The sequence below is a fragment of the Patella vulgata genome, chromosome 3 (assembly GCF_932274485.2).
Source record: "Patella vulgata chromosome 3, xgPatVulg1.2, whole genome shotgun sequence".
NCBI lineage: Eukaryota > Metazoa > Mollusca > Gastropoda > Patellidae > Patella > Patella vulgata.
Genome location: NC_065881.2, coordinates 8059193 through 8075151, shown reverse-complemented (window position 1 = coordinate 8075151; position 15959 = coordinate 8059193). Strand labels below are relative to the sequence as shown.

At 34.7% G+C, this 15959-nt stretch overlaps 1 protein-coding gene across 1 annotated transcript; it reads right to left on the bottom strand.

Annotated features, from left to right (window-relative positions):
* Positions 1-4055: 4055 nt before the first annotated feature.
* Positions 4056-15942, bottom strand: LOC126815962 (golgin subfamily A member 7). Its single transcript, XM_050542087.2, has 5 exons — positions 15806-15942; positions 14008-14198; positions 13185-13337; positions 11954-12055; positions 4056-10354 (listed from the first exon to the last, which is right to left on the bottom strand). The coding sequence occupies exons 2-5, from the start codon at positions 14134-14136 to the stop codon at positions 10316-10318; spliced, it is 423 nt and encodes a 140-aa protein (XP_050398044.1). The 5' UTR covers positions 14137-14198; positions 15806-15942; the 3' UTR covers positions 4056-10315.
* Between the last annotated feature and the right edge of the window lie 17 nt (positions 15943-15959).

The window sequence follows — 15959 nt, the reverse complement described above, 5'->3', positions numbered from 1 at the left end:
AATGTCGAAAACTGTGGATGATATTGAGTTAGAGACTTAGCTTCTTTAGCTGGATCAAATAGCCACAAATTTAAATAAATCAGAAGATTCCTGGGTGTTTCATTTGTTCAAGCATTTATTACACATAAAGCATAAAAACAATATGAAATAGTTTCCATTACATCGACCTCATGATGGACAGGTACAAGAACGTAAATAAATTAATTACACAAAAAACAATGTCTTAAAATATACATTTATATACAAAATATTATAAAAACTGAACTGTGATATTGATGATAAAATATTAAATCAAGGAAATTTTTACAAAATATTAATTATTTTATTAAGGTTAGAAAAAGAACTAACATCTGAAAAGCTAAAAAGATTATTCAATTATTTAGTGAAAAAAATTTATCTCTTCTTAATTCACTTATTATTTAATTCATTCATTTATATTTTGGTGCGGGGCTTGGATGGCCGAATTGTTAGCGTATGCGCGCTGTATCATAAGGTCTGTGACAAGGAGTAATGTTGTCTGTCCTACCTCGTGGGTTATCTCCGGGTCGGCTGGTTTCCCCCAACTGCTAAAGACCCCCCCTACATGCAAGCAAATTATTGAAATAAAATTGAACCAAATGTTAGTCCCGAAATGACCTTGTTTGTGTCAAGTGGACTCACTCTCTATCTCCCTCTCTCTCGCTTTCTCATATTGTGGTGGATTTCCCAGAAGTAAAACTCTGTCATCCGGTTTTTTTCTGTGAAATTGTAATCTTCAATGAACTTTTACACTGAACATGCTTACTCTAACCCAATTGATAATATCTAAATATTATACAATATGCCAATAGATCAAAGTTTAATATTACTGTTCAATATATGATAGCATATAACCCATCCATTCATCTGATTGGATATTTGTTGTTTATTTCTTGCATCGAATCCCCGGTTGTACGTGACAAGGAGTAGGGTCGCCTGTCCAACCTCGTGGGTTTTCTCCAGGTCCCCCGGTTTCCTCCCAGTGCTAAAGACCCTTACGCGCAAGCAAATTATTGAAATAAAATTGAACCATTATATATGTTAGTCCCGAAATGACCTAGTTTGTGTCTGGTGGGTTTCTCTCTCTCTATATACAGGTGACAAGTCTATGGAATACAATTTGTATGGTTTAATGATCGAAAGCGAGATATTAAGTAATATATTGATAGCCAAGTGTTGTTTCAATATATTAGGCAATGTCTTTAGCTTGAGACCATTAAACAACTTAAAATACAGACACTATCCTGCACGTGCTTTTCAATGAAATACGTCACACGAGTCCAATATTTCATCTAGTATAGATAATGTATGATTGGCAAGTTGCCCGTACCATTATTGGAAATAATGGTACCCCAACATCAAAGAATGATGTCACATCTGTATTTTACTGCTTATTACTGAGCGTTGTTTCTACTAGGCTTCTCTAGTCATTATCAAGCCTAGTAGAAACGTCACCCAGTAATTAGAGAGAGAGAGAAATGAGGTTTAACGTCCACTCGATACAAACTAGGTCATTTCGGGACTAACATATGGTTCAATTTTATTTCAATAATTCACTTGCGCGTAGGGGTCTTTAGCAGTGGGAGGAAACCGGATGCTCAGTAATTGTATTCCATAGAATTGTGACCTGTATATACCAGTTCAATTGAACTGTGTAGTCTGTCTTGTCCGCAGGTTTGTCTTACTGGATTTGTTTTGTGTGTCGTGTGGTCCTCCTGCATTTACTAATATACCTGTTATAGTTTGGGTGCAGAAAGGAGGGTCTGACAAGGACAGCTGTCTAGTCCTTTGGATGAGACGAAAAACCAAGGTCCCGTGTATACATTGGAATGCAAGTAAAAGATCCCTTGGCAGTTGGAATTCGATATAAGAGTAGGCGATAGTGCCGCTGCCCGGGCAAAATTTCCCTAATAGCACACTGTATGGCGTATGCCCGTCTTCATTAGCCCAGTATAGGAGCAGAACAGTAGGACGTTAAACCCCCTTTCATTTCATTTCGTAATAGTTTGGTTCTAAATACCTTGCTTATCATAAATCTTTATTAAAATACATTATTTTCTTTCTAATGTACATACACAATATATGAAGATGGTCAGAGTCGACTGGGACATGATCAACATTTGCTAACCTATTTAATTAAAATTTTTAATTACCGCAGGACCTCCCAGTTAGATAACAACTGTTATTATGTATCAACACAAGTGTCAATTTATTAATTCCAAAATTATTATAATTTTATTCAAGTTTTTCTGACACCAAATATATATAATATAAATTTTAAAAAAATTATTTGACACCTAATTTGTTTCTTTATCTCCTCATCTGAGTGTGTGATAAATCATAATTTAATTAATTGTTCTTTGGCAAAGAGAGAGAGAGAGAGAGAGAGAGAGAGAGGGAGGTCATTCTGGGACCAACACATGGTTCAATTGTATTTCAATAATTTGCTTGCGCATAGGAATCTTTAGCAGTGGGAGGAAACTGGCGGACCCAGAAAAACCCCACAAGGTTGGACAGGCAACCCTACTCCTTGTCACATACAATCGGGGAATCGAAACGATTCGGCCATCCAACCCCTCCGCAAAGAAATTCCTTGGTCCGGAAAAATAGGACTGGTTAGTCGGAAAAACTTCTTTTTTTTTCCTGAGTTTTGTATTATCCATTTCCTAGCTTTTCTCGCTTAATTTAGATTCCCGAAAATAACCCCGAAATATCATTGTTGGAATTTGTCCCCAGAAAACCACACCAAGACCCAGTTACAGGACCTGGGAAAGGAGTAAGCAAGTTTAGGGTCAGCAATTTCGACTAAAATAAATAGGGTCAGTCGAGTAACTGTATACGGGTATCTTTAATTTTGGTCTTATCTTTTTGTGTCGATGCATAATTTAATTAATGTTCCTATCTTTTTAGCACAATGCATTGTTTCAGTTGCAGCTCTTCCAAAATAATTTGATACAATTAACAGATATAAATCAAGTCAAGGCTACAGAAAGTCTAGATAATTCTATCTAATTCTCGAAATAAAATCTTTCAGTCTGTATCTAATGTATTTCTGTGATGTCTGATAACCTATGACAAATTAGTTATATTTAGGACTTTAAACACTGATATAAAAATTTAAATGATTGATGCTGATATTCAAATTAAAAAAAAATTAAAGATCATAGTCAAACAAATGATTATGGTGATAATTTTTTTTTTTATAACAATAACAAGCAAGCCAAAAAAAAAAAAAAAAATTAATTGAAAAAAACCCACAACATTTTTGAATTACACATTTGTTTGATTTGAATTCTTAAAGCCACTCATTTGTTCCCAAGATCAAAATAATGATAATGGTGATACATGTAAAAAATTTTTTTATCAATAACGACAAAGCATGAAAAAATAATAAAAAGGGTTTCTAATTAACTGAGCTCAATATTTAAAATACTTTTTAATTACACATTTGTTTGTTTTGACTTCATAAAGTACATATACTTACTTTGTTCCCAATATCTATACTTTTCAGAATAATAATTATGGTGATACATTTTTTTTACCAATAATACAAAGCATAAAACAATACTGAAAAAGGTTTCTAGTTCACCTTGCTCAAAATTTAAAATACTTTTTATGTAAATATCATTTTTGAAACATGCTTTCTTTGCTTTGACTTCATATAACTCATTTTTTGTTCCCAATGTCCTATATTTTTGTAGTGTCTGTTCAATTAAGAGAGAGAGAGAGAGAAATGGGGTTTAACCTCCACTCCACACAAACTAGGTCATTACGGGACTAACACATGGTTCAATTTTATTTCAATAATTCGTCCGCGCACAGATGTCTTTAGCAGTGGGAGAAAACCCAGAGGACATGGAGAAAACCCACGATGTTGGACAGGCGACCTTACTCCTAGTCAAGTACAAGCAGGGAATCGAAACCCTGCTACTTGACTCAATGACAGACACCTTACGATATAAAGTGCATGCGTTAAACCACTCAACCCCGCTTGTTCAGTTAAGAGGAATTTTCAAATCTATTCAATATATCATTCATTTTGAAACTAAAGATAATTTTATTTGTTTTTCAATAATCAATGTCCGAGGTGAGATGTTTATAAATAGATGCAGCTAATGATTGTTGTAATGAAAATATAAAACATGGGTTGCCAGGCAACAAAACATAAACCCACCAACAGCTAAGGTGTCCAAGTAGTCCATAAGGTTATCTATCACATTGTTATTCATTTGTATGTAATGGGATCATTAACTTTAGCCTCTACAGCATCCACAAGATTTTTTTCTAACTGATCAAGGGTAATAACTCTAACAGTAATTATCAGATATCTTGAACATCAATAGGCTTCTTGGTTCATGAACATAAAGACTGCTTATATATTTCAAGTCAATCAGATATGAATTCAGCCTCTAGAGCATCCACAATCAATTGTGGACGACTGGCAAACTGACAACAATATACAACCACATTTCAATATGGCTGTATAAAAATTTACAGCAACAACATTAACCTATTTGTAACAAGACAGAATGATGTACATAGTTATTCATACTCACAACAACAATTATGGAAACTTTGATTATAATAATATTGAATTTTACCTTGATTCACGATAGAAAAAAACAATCTAAATTCATAAATGATCAATTATTAAACATACATTATGCTAAATCTGCCTATTGCAGGTCTTTCTTTAGGCCTGAAATGTTATCTAAGTTATTAATTAGACATTAATTAACCTTTCCAGACCATAATCAACTCTTGATGGCATCGCTAGCCGGCGACCTTTAGTGGATTGTGAGCCGATTTACTGCATAACTTTCCTTCACGATTTAATGGATAATCAAGACTATGCCATTTATCGTACTGACTTTAGTAATGACAAGGCAGAAATTTCAATCGTTTAATTATCGGTTCATAGTGGATCAATTTGAATGAAATTTTCAGCAAATTGCCTTTACGTTATCTAGTTTTGAATTATTATAGTGAGAACTGCCAACTCGTTACCGAATCTCCCATAATGAATCTTTAATATTTCCGACGATATACTGACAGATATTTAACATTCAATCAATATTTATTAACATACAGTTTTTAAACAGACAATAATTAATGATGAAGGATTAAGCGATAAATCTTTGGAACAAGAGTGTAATAAAATTACAATATAGCACTACAATAACTTCTGTACAATCGTGTTTATCAATGTGCTGTCTAATTAAACATACATGTACATTATACAAGAGCTAAATCTACCTATTAAAGGTCTTTCTTTAGGCTTTATGTGTTATATAAATTACTAAACATACATTATGCAAGAGCTAAATCTACCTATTGCAGGTCTATCTTTAGGCATGAAATTTTATCTAAATTATTAATTAAACATTAATTAACTTATCCAGACCATAATCAACTCTTGATGCCATCGTTAGTCTTTTCTTTTATTCAAAAGTGCCATAGATTGGTCATTATGGCAATTAAAAAACCCCATTAAGTCCAATTAAACATACATTATGTAAGCTAAATCTGCCTTTTGCAGGTCTTTATTTAGGCCTGAAATGTTATCTAAACTTTTATTAACATAATCAACTCTTGAAGCCATCTTATATATGTGTCAGACTTGAATCCGATTTGCTGCTCAACACTCATTGATGATTTAATCTAAAAATGGATAATCAAGACTATTTTTTTTATATGACCGACTTTAGTAATAATGATCGATGCTAGGTCCAAAATTCAAATGCTAATATCTTAGTTCAGAATGAAGCAATTTGACTGAAATTTTCACAATATTTCCTTTACATTATCTAGTTTTTAACTATTATAGTTAGAACTGCCAGCTCTTTATCTAATTGTCCATAAGGTATCTTTAATGTGCTGTCTAATCATGGACCGTATATAAACGGTCCATGGTCTAATTAATATCTACCTCTACATGAGTACGTAACATAGTTTATTTACATGCTACTAATCAAGGCAACGTCGTAAGATTTCAACACTTGTGGCAAAATCAATCTGCGTATAGATGTAGGCCCACCAACCTGCTAATCAGCGCTTACAATAAATGAAATGGGGTTTAACGTCCTACTGTTCTGCTCCGACTGGGCTAATGAAGATGGGCATACGCCATACAGTACACTATGATGGACATTTTCCTGGACAGCGGCGCTAAGGCCTACTCTTATATCGAATTCCAACTGCCAAGGGATCTTTATGTGCAGGCCAATGTGTACATGAGACCTTGGTTTTTCATCTCATCTGAACGACTAGACTAGGCCCTCTGTCCTGCACCAGATGAATTTTCTCAGCCAACACCGGGGTTGAACCCGCGGCGTCCAGACAAGTGAGCCAGCATCTTACTCACTTAGCCACTGTGGCTCCGAACACTGACAAGAGTAGAAAAATGTTGACATATTTCCGTTCTTGATTCAACAATAACCAACATTTAATCTATAATTTTTTATCCGGATGTGTCGTTCAACCGCCTCGTCCCGTCGAGTTATTCGATTTGATGCAAGTGTTGAAATTTTGCGACAGTTCTTATTATTTAAAATTGTGACAGTCTTTAATTATTTAAAATTGTGACAGTCTTTAATTATTTAAAATTGCAACAGTCCTTAATTATTTTAAACTGGACTCTCATTATCAATAATGAATAGTCAGCTTTAAACCGAGTCTTATTTTCTTTTCCTCGAGTTTAAATATTTATTTCATCCATCAAGCAATCAATATATGACATGTATAACACAAGCAAATTGCAATCACAGTCTGCTGTAAAATTGCACAACCCTATCTAACCCCTTTTTAGCTTACCCCATTGCCAGAAAATTGAGAACATGCAAGTGCTATTTTATTTAAAGTGAATAAGTCATTAATAAAGCTGTTATAGAATAAATATATTAGACAGATATAGCCTCACATTAATTTATATAGAAATGAAATTAAATTTAACGGGCTACAACTGGTCCAATGAAGACAGGAATATGCCATACGATGTGTTACAAGAGCAATTTTGCCCAGGCAGCTGCACTATGGCATATTCTTATTTCAAATGCCATCTGTCAAGGGTTATTTTATTTTACATGCCATCCTCTGACAAGTATGGTGCCTGATTATACTTAACTTAACTATCTCGAGCACTCGACTTAACTATCTCGAGCATTTTTTTTTTTTTGCGTGTCCTAAATCAGCCATCGTAGACAAGGGGAAACCCTGCTGGGAAATCCCGGAAAACTTTCTCTGTGGGATCGAACCCGAGACCTCCTAGTTAGTGAGCCAGCGCCTTACTCACTGAGCCACCGTGGCTCTCTAATCAATATATATATATATAACAAGTACATTAACAATTTATACATAAAAACATACATGTACAAAAAATGGATATTTCTAATATTTTTCATCCTAAAAAAACCCCATGAAACCTAAGCTTTTAAAAAAACCTCTATTTTATCAACATCCTGAGTCAATTAAAAGTGATAATATTTAGTGAATAAGTACTAAGTTATGGCTTACAGTTGTTTAGGGGTTTTTTTTGGTTTTTTTCAATCTAGTAAAATTTGATATATTTTGGATAACTCAAGGGCAATCACTCCACAAATAATTTATACAAATGTTGTTTAAACTGAAACATTTTCATGGTCAATAAGTTTCTTTTGATCAATTATGACAAAGTCCAAGGCAAGAACTTCACGAATAAATGAAAAATTGATTTTAAATTCAACCTCTCATGGATATAAGGTGACACATCAAGCTTCAGACAAATCGACTGAACAACATGGACTTATATTACATGTACGTACAAGTGTACATGAACAGGAAAATCCAATCTGATAAAATACAGATCTATATTTCGTTTCGTTTTTTTATACTTTCGATGGCCTCTACTACATGAAGATCTGACAAGTTACAGTAGGAGGTTGCGTCAGAGGTCTTACGAGCAGCTTTTGACCCTATGACATCAGATATTTGATTAACCAATCAGCATTGATGTTTCTAGGCGTTTACCACACCAAGAACTCGCTGTAACAGACCGTTTCATTGGCTAATCCCTCACATCATCCAGAACGTGGGTTATATAACAACTCCTCCAGACTCTAGTGTAATAAAGATAAGTTAAACGAAATTTTGAACTATAAAAAACGAAACGAAATAGGATCTGTGTTTAAATCAGACTGAGGAAGAACAGATCAATGGACTAAAGGGCAGTGACAATATACATCAATATTAAATGAAGTTGTATTACATTATTAATGTACATTTATTTTCTTGTTCAAAATGGTAATGCCCCTTTAAGATATATTATTTCAGCTTATGAAAAATTTTATAACTGGACTTTTCCGGAGAGACAGAGAAATGGGGTTTAACGTCTACTCGACACAAACTAAGTAATTTTGGGACTAATATATGGTTCAATTTTATTTCAATAATTTGTGTGCGCATAGGGAGCTTTAGCAGTGGGGGAAAACCAGGGGACGAGGTTGGACAGGTGACCCTACTCCTTGTCATGTTCAAGAGGAGAATCGAAACCACACCACTCGACTCAATGACAGACCTTGCGATTTCACTCGCACGCGTTAAACCACTAGACCATGCCTCTCCCCCAACAGTGACAATTCCCCTTTAGGACTTCAGGCCTAGCACATACTGGTGATGTTCTTCGGTAAGTTAGGTGCGAGCGTAATTGTGACAGCAATGGATATAAATTTTTGTCGCTGGTAAGGACTTGCAAAATATCAAAGGATTGCTCATTGCTTTGATTGTACATCAAAGCAATCACTCATGGAGCAATTGTTCTTTGACCAATCAGAGAAAATTAAAATATCATGTGATTTTACAAAATGGCGGCCTACCTTAATTAGATTTTGACTGGTCCCATAATTAGTGGTAGCAATCTATGAACTACTGCCTGCTAATTGCTTGTTCGTGCACAAACATAACAGCGATTTCGACAGAAACGTTGTTGGCCTAACAATTTCTTGTTATTTCAACCAGCAAGAAAACAATTGCCTGTGTGCACCAGAATTAACAGATTATGTATACGTTATACTATTACACACAAGCCCCTATACATTATTTTTTGTACATTACCTGACCCAAAGTTCACGAATCATTCTCAGACTTAAGAATTTACTCAAAATTGTTCGCCTAAATTTAACTAAAATATAGCTCTTTATCAAACCTTTACTGTTTTAATGTATCAAATACATCAATAAGAAACTATGTGCAATGTTTTGAGTTTCTGGATCAAAGATATTTCTCATAAACAGTGATTAAAAGTTGAGTAAATTCTTAACTTAAGTCTGAGAATGTTTTGGGAACTCCGGGTCAGATCTCAATATGCTGTACACTTTATACTAACATAAATATCATTTGAGAATCAAGGGACCTAAATGACGAAAACTTAAACTAATATATTTTAAGTATCCATATTTCTCATTGGCTAAGATCTCAAATTCGTATCAAAATTTAAACTTTTATCCAATGGAAAAACTGCATCCTTAAAATAGGCCCTTGGTGTTCAATGATCCAAGAAAAATTCATTTCTAATTCATGATTTTTAGATACTATTTTTTTATGGTATGGTTGAATTACTAACTTTTTTTTTTTTTCAGTTTTGCTTGATAACTGAACAAAACAAGGCATGTACCATGGCAGCATTCACACAACATACAAACAGTTTGCAATCTGATTAAAATACAGATCTATATTCCGTTTCGTTTTTTATACTTTCGATGACCTACACTACATAAAGATCTGAACAGTTGTAGTCAGAGGTCGTACAAACGGCTTTTGACCCTATAGCGTCGAACATTGATTAATCAATCAGCATTGACGTTTCTAGTGGTTTAGCCACCGTTCTGTGCATCGCACGTCAAGAAGTCGCAGTAACAGACCGCTTCATTTGCTAATCCCCCACGCCATCCAGAACGCAGGTTATATAACAACTCTTCCAGATCCTAGTGTAGTAAAGACAAATAAAACGAAATTTTGAAGTAAAAAAAACGAAATAGGATCTGTGTTTTAATAAGATTATCTTTTAAACTACCTGTATCCTTGATTACCATCCATTTTGTCATTTTAAAAAAGTAAAAGATGGTTCCTTCAACTTCGAATTAATGATATCACAGTTGTTTTTTTCTTTCTGTAAACTTAAATATAGTCAGCAATCGTGTTTATTAGAGCTTGGTGTGGGTTTGAATCCATTAAAGACAGAAATAATACTTCTACAGGTTATGTAAGCTGATTGCTGATTAGATGAAAGCGATGAAGAATGTATAAAGATTTCTTTTTTGTATCATCACCGGTGATTGGTCTCGTTCAGTAAACAGATCTCCAACTAAACAGTTCGTCAAGGAATTAAAATGAAATGAAATGAACTAATAACGACGGGCATACAGTGTGCTATGACGGAAATTTTGCCTGGGCAGCGGCACCATGGCCTACTCTTACATCAAATTTCAACTGCCTCATCCGAACAACTAGACAGCTGTCCTTGTCAGGCCCTCCATCCTGCACCACTGACAAGGGGAAACCACGTCGGAAAACTTTCTCACCCATTGCCGGGATCAAACACGTAACCTCCAGGCTAGCGAGTCGGTATCTAACCTACTTAGCCACCGTGGCTCCCTCGTCAAGGAACACTCTTGTATATCGATTCTGTTTCCCAATTTTTTTTTATTAAATCCGGGTAATTTCTAATAAGCAACAGGAACTATTTTTTGACAATGGCGATGAAGTAGCTTTCAAATAGGATTAGACAATATCAGAACATTTTTCCAGGAATTATGTAACCCATGATCATTTCACATGGTTTTATGCTGTGGACCGATCTATTCGAAAAAGAGGATCTTAATCTAAAAATTCATCAACTTTGAACTATGAACTAGCCAGACTGTACTCTCTATTACATGGTATGGCTGGTCACGACCATAGCTTGAACTAAATGCCATTTGGATGCAGATATTTCGACCAAAGAATGAAAATCAGTGCAAACTGAAGGTCACGCCATGGCACATTTGATCTTAAATCAGACTTACTTCCCATTACTATCTTCTCCCTTTCCTTGAAATACCTGGGCTTATATCAAATCAAGAGCAAGGGAGGTAAATCCAAAGTTCTTGCAAAACAAACTAGGCAAGCAAACAGATATTTACTATGGTATTTTGGGATTAAGAATGTTCTTATTTAATATCTTTTTGAAATAAAAGTGGGTAATGCGACCTTTTATTAAGTGATTCAAGAGCTATATCTGCCTATCGCATGTCCTTCTTTAGGCCTTAAATGTTATATAAACTATTAATTAGACATTTATTCACATGAAAAGACCTTAATCAACTCTTGATGCCATCATTGGATTTGAATCCGATCTGCTGTTCAATGCGCACTGATGATTAAACACAAAAATGGATAATGGAGACTTTATTTTTTATGGTACCGACTTTAGTAATGATGATCAAGGCTAGGCCTAAAATTAAATCGCTAATATCTTGGATCAGAGTTGAGCAATTTGACTGAAATTTTCAGCATATTCCCCTTACCTTATCTAGTGAAAACTGCCAGCTCTTTATCTAATCTTCCATAATGCCCCTTTAACATGGAATAATATTGGTATCCTTGAACAGATTATTCATTTTTTTTTATGGCCAAATATTGCACGGCCCTTGAAAGGAAAAAAAAAATGTGCTGGGGCGAGACCTTTTTTGCCCCCCCCCCCTTTCAAACACTAGTGATATCTATATATAGATGATTCACTAGCAGATTGCGATAAATCAAAAACTTTTGTACATACTTATATACTTCAAAGTAACAATAAAACATTCATGCATAAGTTCCCATTTCAATTTCATAATCATGGGCCCTATAGACTTTTATAGGCCCAGGGGCGGCACACCCGCTGCACCCCCCTGCACTATTGATATTTTTTTATAAAGGATACAACTCTTAAGCCTCTTTCTACTGGATCTACTAACATTACACCTCTAGGTACATACACAGTTTTATTCTGTTCCTCTATATACCGATTAACCTTCTTTAAACACTGAAATTATAATATACTCGAATATACAAACACTTTTAAACAGAAAAATGATGTTTTCCTTTTATTTTTTTATATAGAACTTAAACCACTCTAGATCTAATGTTATTTTTCTAGAGTACATAATGGTCAGCATTAGTTGAGACGGAGCAGAATATTACGACGTTAAACCCTATTTCATTTCATTTTCATATCATATAGATTTAAAGGAGCTAAATCGCTAATATTTGGGACCTAGAAATTGACAAAAATGGGTCGCAATGCATATAATAATGTAATATGTATATAAACTGATTTTACTGTAATTTCTAATCAGTTATGTTCACTGAAATACACCAAAGTCTCAATCGAATGTCAATCTGTAGCATCTGGTTATTCCAGTCTACACAGATAGTAATTATTGCACATGCTTTCCAGATAAGAATATAGTGTCACCGTTTGACTTAACTTGTGGAATGTCTAGCCTCATTCTTCGAGTTCCTTGTTCCACATGGCGCTGAAACGCATTATGGTACACAAATCGTGTACCAATGGTAAAATATTTATTTTGTATTAAATATCAGATATCAGAAGCCCATCTTTTCCCTGTAAAATCACAACATCAATGTTGATTGTTGATTTCAATTGACAAATAATTTGTGTTTTCAATGTCGAAGACTTTGAATGATATTGAGTAAGAGACTTAGCTCCTTTAAACATACATTATGCAAGAGCTAAATCTGTCTATTGCAGGGCTTTATTTAGGCCTGAAATGTTATCTAAATTATTAATTAGACATTAATTAACTTATCCAGACCATAATCAACTCTAGATGGCATCGCTAGCCTGCTATCTTAAGTGGATTGTGAGCCGATTTACTGCATAACTTTCCTTCTCGATTAAACGATTAAATGGATAATCGAGACTGTGCTGTTTATCGTACTGACTTTAGTAATGACTGAGGCTAGGCAGAAATTTCATTCACTTAGTTCTCAGTTCATAGTGGATCAATTTGAATGAAATTTTAAGCAAATTGCCTTTACATTATCTAGTTTTTAAATATTATAGTAAGAACTGTCAACTCGTTATCGAATCTCCCATAATGTATCATTAACATGAGATTTATTATCGTTATAGTATTTATTCATATTACCTTCTCATAATAAGTATCCATACACATGTAAGCTAGATACGCTGTTAAACAAGCAAAACAACTTTCACAATACGTTCTACTACTTAAACTCTCAGCTTCACCATACAATCCATTTAATGTATTTAATGTCTGTGAAAACTGGGATTCATCAATCTGAAAATAGGCAAAATAATAATGATTTTTAGCACCAAAATTAAGTAGTGGGTGTAAACAATATATCTATGAATGATTGCTAAAGCCTAAATCACTCAGGTGATTTTATATGCTATGGCAATTTGTAAGCGATTTTTAATTTCCTGTGTGGTTGCCATTGTGACAGCAATAGATACTGACTTTGGTCAAGCAAAAGAAAGAGAGAGAGAGAGAGAGAAAGAGAGAGAGAGATGAAATGAGATGGGGTTTAACATACTACTGTTCTGCTCCAAACTGGGCTAATGAAGACCAGAGAGGCGAGGAGAGGAGAGGAGAGAGAGAGAGTGAGAGAGAGAGAGTGAGAGAGAGAGAGAAAGAGAGAGAGAGAGAGTTTAACGTCCGCTCGACACAAACTAGGTTATTTCAGGACTAACATATGATTCAATTTTATTTCAATAATTTGCTTGCGTGTAGGGGTCTTTAGCAGTGGAAGGAAACCGGCCGACCCGAAGTTGGACAGGCGACCCTACTCCTCATCACATACAAGCGGAGAATCGAAATCACACCAGTTGACTCGATGACAGACTATGATAAAACGCACACGCACTAACCATTCAGCCATCCAACCCCCCAAAACAGTTAGTAACATGTAGTGTACAGGTACATGTACATTTACCAGTTTAATACATACCTTTCCTCTCAGCTCTGGTGGATATTTATTTTGAAATTTAACAGCTGTACCATCAGTGAAGTCTCTTTGAACAAATATTTTGATGCATTGATTAACTGGAAGCGCTGCCAAGTTCTCCATCTCAGACATGAATACCCGGTAGACTTTTTTTTTTTCTATGTTTTAAAGTTTTTGTGTTTATATTGTTTATGCTGAAAAATATAATAAATCAACAGGTATAGCATGTAGAGAGAAAGAGAAATGGGGTTTAATGTCCACTCGACACAAACTAGATCATTTCGGGACTAACATATGATTCAATTTTATTTCAATAATTCCCTTGCGCAGGCAACCCATGAGGTTGGACAGGCAACCCTACTCCTATAACGTACAAGCGGGGAATCGAAACCAAGCCAGTTGACTCAATGACAGACCTTATGATACAACGCGCTTGTGCTAACCAACCCCCCATATAAAGGAGGAGACAGCTATTACTATTAGACTTTTAAATATTACCATAGAAACTTTTCAGTGTATTCTGTGACAGATGGAAAAATAATTTATTGTTAACATTTTCAGCTTGAAAGATGCCTTAAACATACATTAGGCAAGAGCTAAATCTGCCTATTGCAGGTATTTCTTTAGGCTTAAAATGTTATCTAAATTATTATTAATTAGACATTAAATAACTTATCCAGACCATAATCAACTCTCGATGTCATCGCTAGCCTGCGATGTTTATTGGATTAGGTTCCGATTTGCTGTTCGACTTCCATTCACGATTTATTCATGAAATGGATAATCAAGACTACCGGTATGTTTTTTTATCGTAGTACCGACTTCACTAATGATGATCGAGGCTAGGCCGAAAATTCAATCGCTAAAATCTTGGTTCAGAGAGAGAGAGAGAAATGGAGTTTAACGTCCACTCGACACAAACAGGTCATTTCGGGACTAACATATTATGGTTAATTTTATTTCATTAATTCGCTGGCGCGTAGGGGTCTTTAGCAGTGGGAGGAAACTGGAGGACCCGGAGAAAACCCACGAGAATGGACAGGCGACCCTACTCCTTGTCACGTACAACTGGGGATTCGAAACCACGCCAGTTGACTCAATGACAGGCCGTATGATACAGCACGCACATGCTATAACCATTCGGCCATCCAATCCCCCATCTCGGTTCAGAGTGGATCAATTTATTACTAGTTTATATGATACAAGTATGCCACTATGATCATTTTCTACTCTTACATGTATTTCATTACAACAGAGCAAATTAAATCTAGGCTTCTAAATCATAACAACTACTTTTTAAAAAATGACCAATAACTTTGGTGCCTGGTATTTTGGTAAAAACCTAACGTCGTAAGACAGATAAAATATCAACTCAATTTAAATAACTTCAACATAATCATACTGAAAAAAAAAAATGCATTTTATTTAAATTGTTCAAATGTGGAACATTGCCAATGGCATGGAATTTGCCATAAAATCATAAATAATAGGCCTAATATAATAAAACCTCCAACAAATTACTGGATATCATATAGGCCTACTGAAGATATTACTAGTAGTCTATATATCATTATTGTGATCGCTAAGTTCAGTTGATCTATGCATCCAACAAATGATAATGCTTTTAAAGGAGAAATTCCTGATTTGGAGCTGGTTGCCACTGTTATTAGCGTTATGTCAACACAGACATGTACAATGACTGGTCGCGAATCATTTTAAAAAAATAAACACGAACTAGCCTATCTGAATTTGCGATTAATTTATTATCTATCCATTAAATTAATAGTTCCAAAAATACTACCTGTATTATCTCTAACACTTTAACTGTTCAAATCTCATTAAATATTTCTATTTATAATGAAGTAAGTATTATTTTCATTGAAATATTTCTTCTACTTATGATTCACAAATCATAAAGTCGGCCATGACAGTTTTTCCTGTAATTTGATTGGATT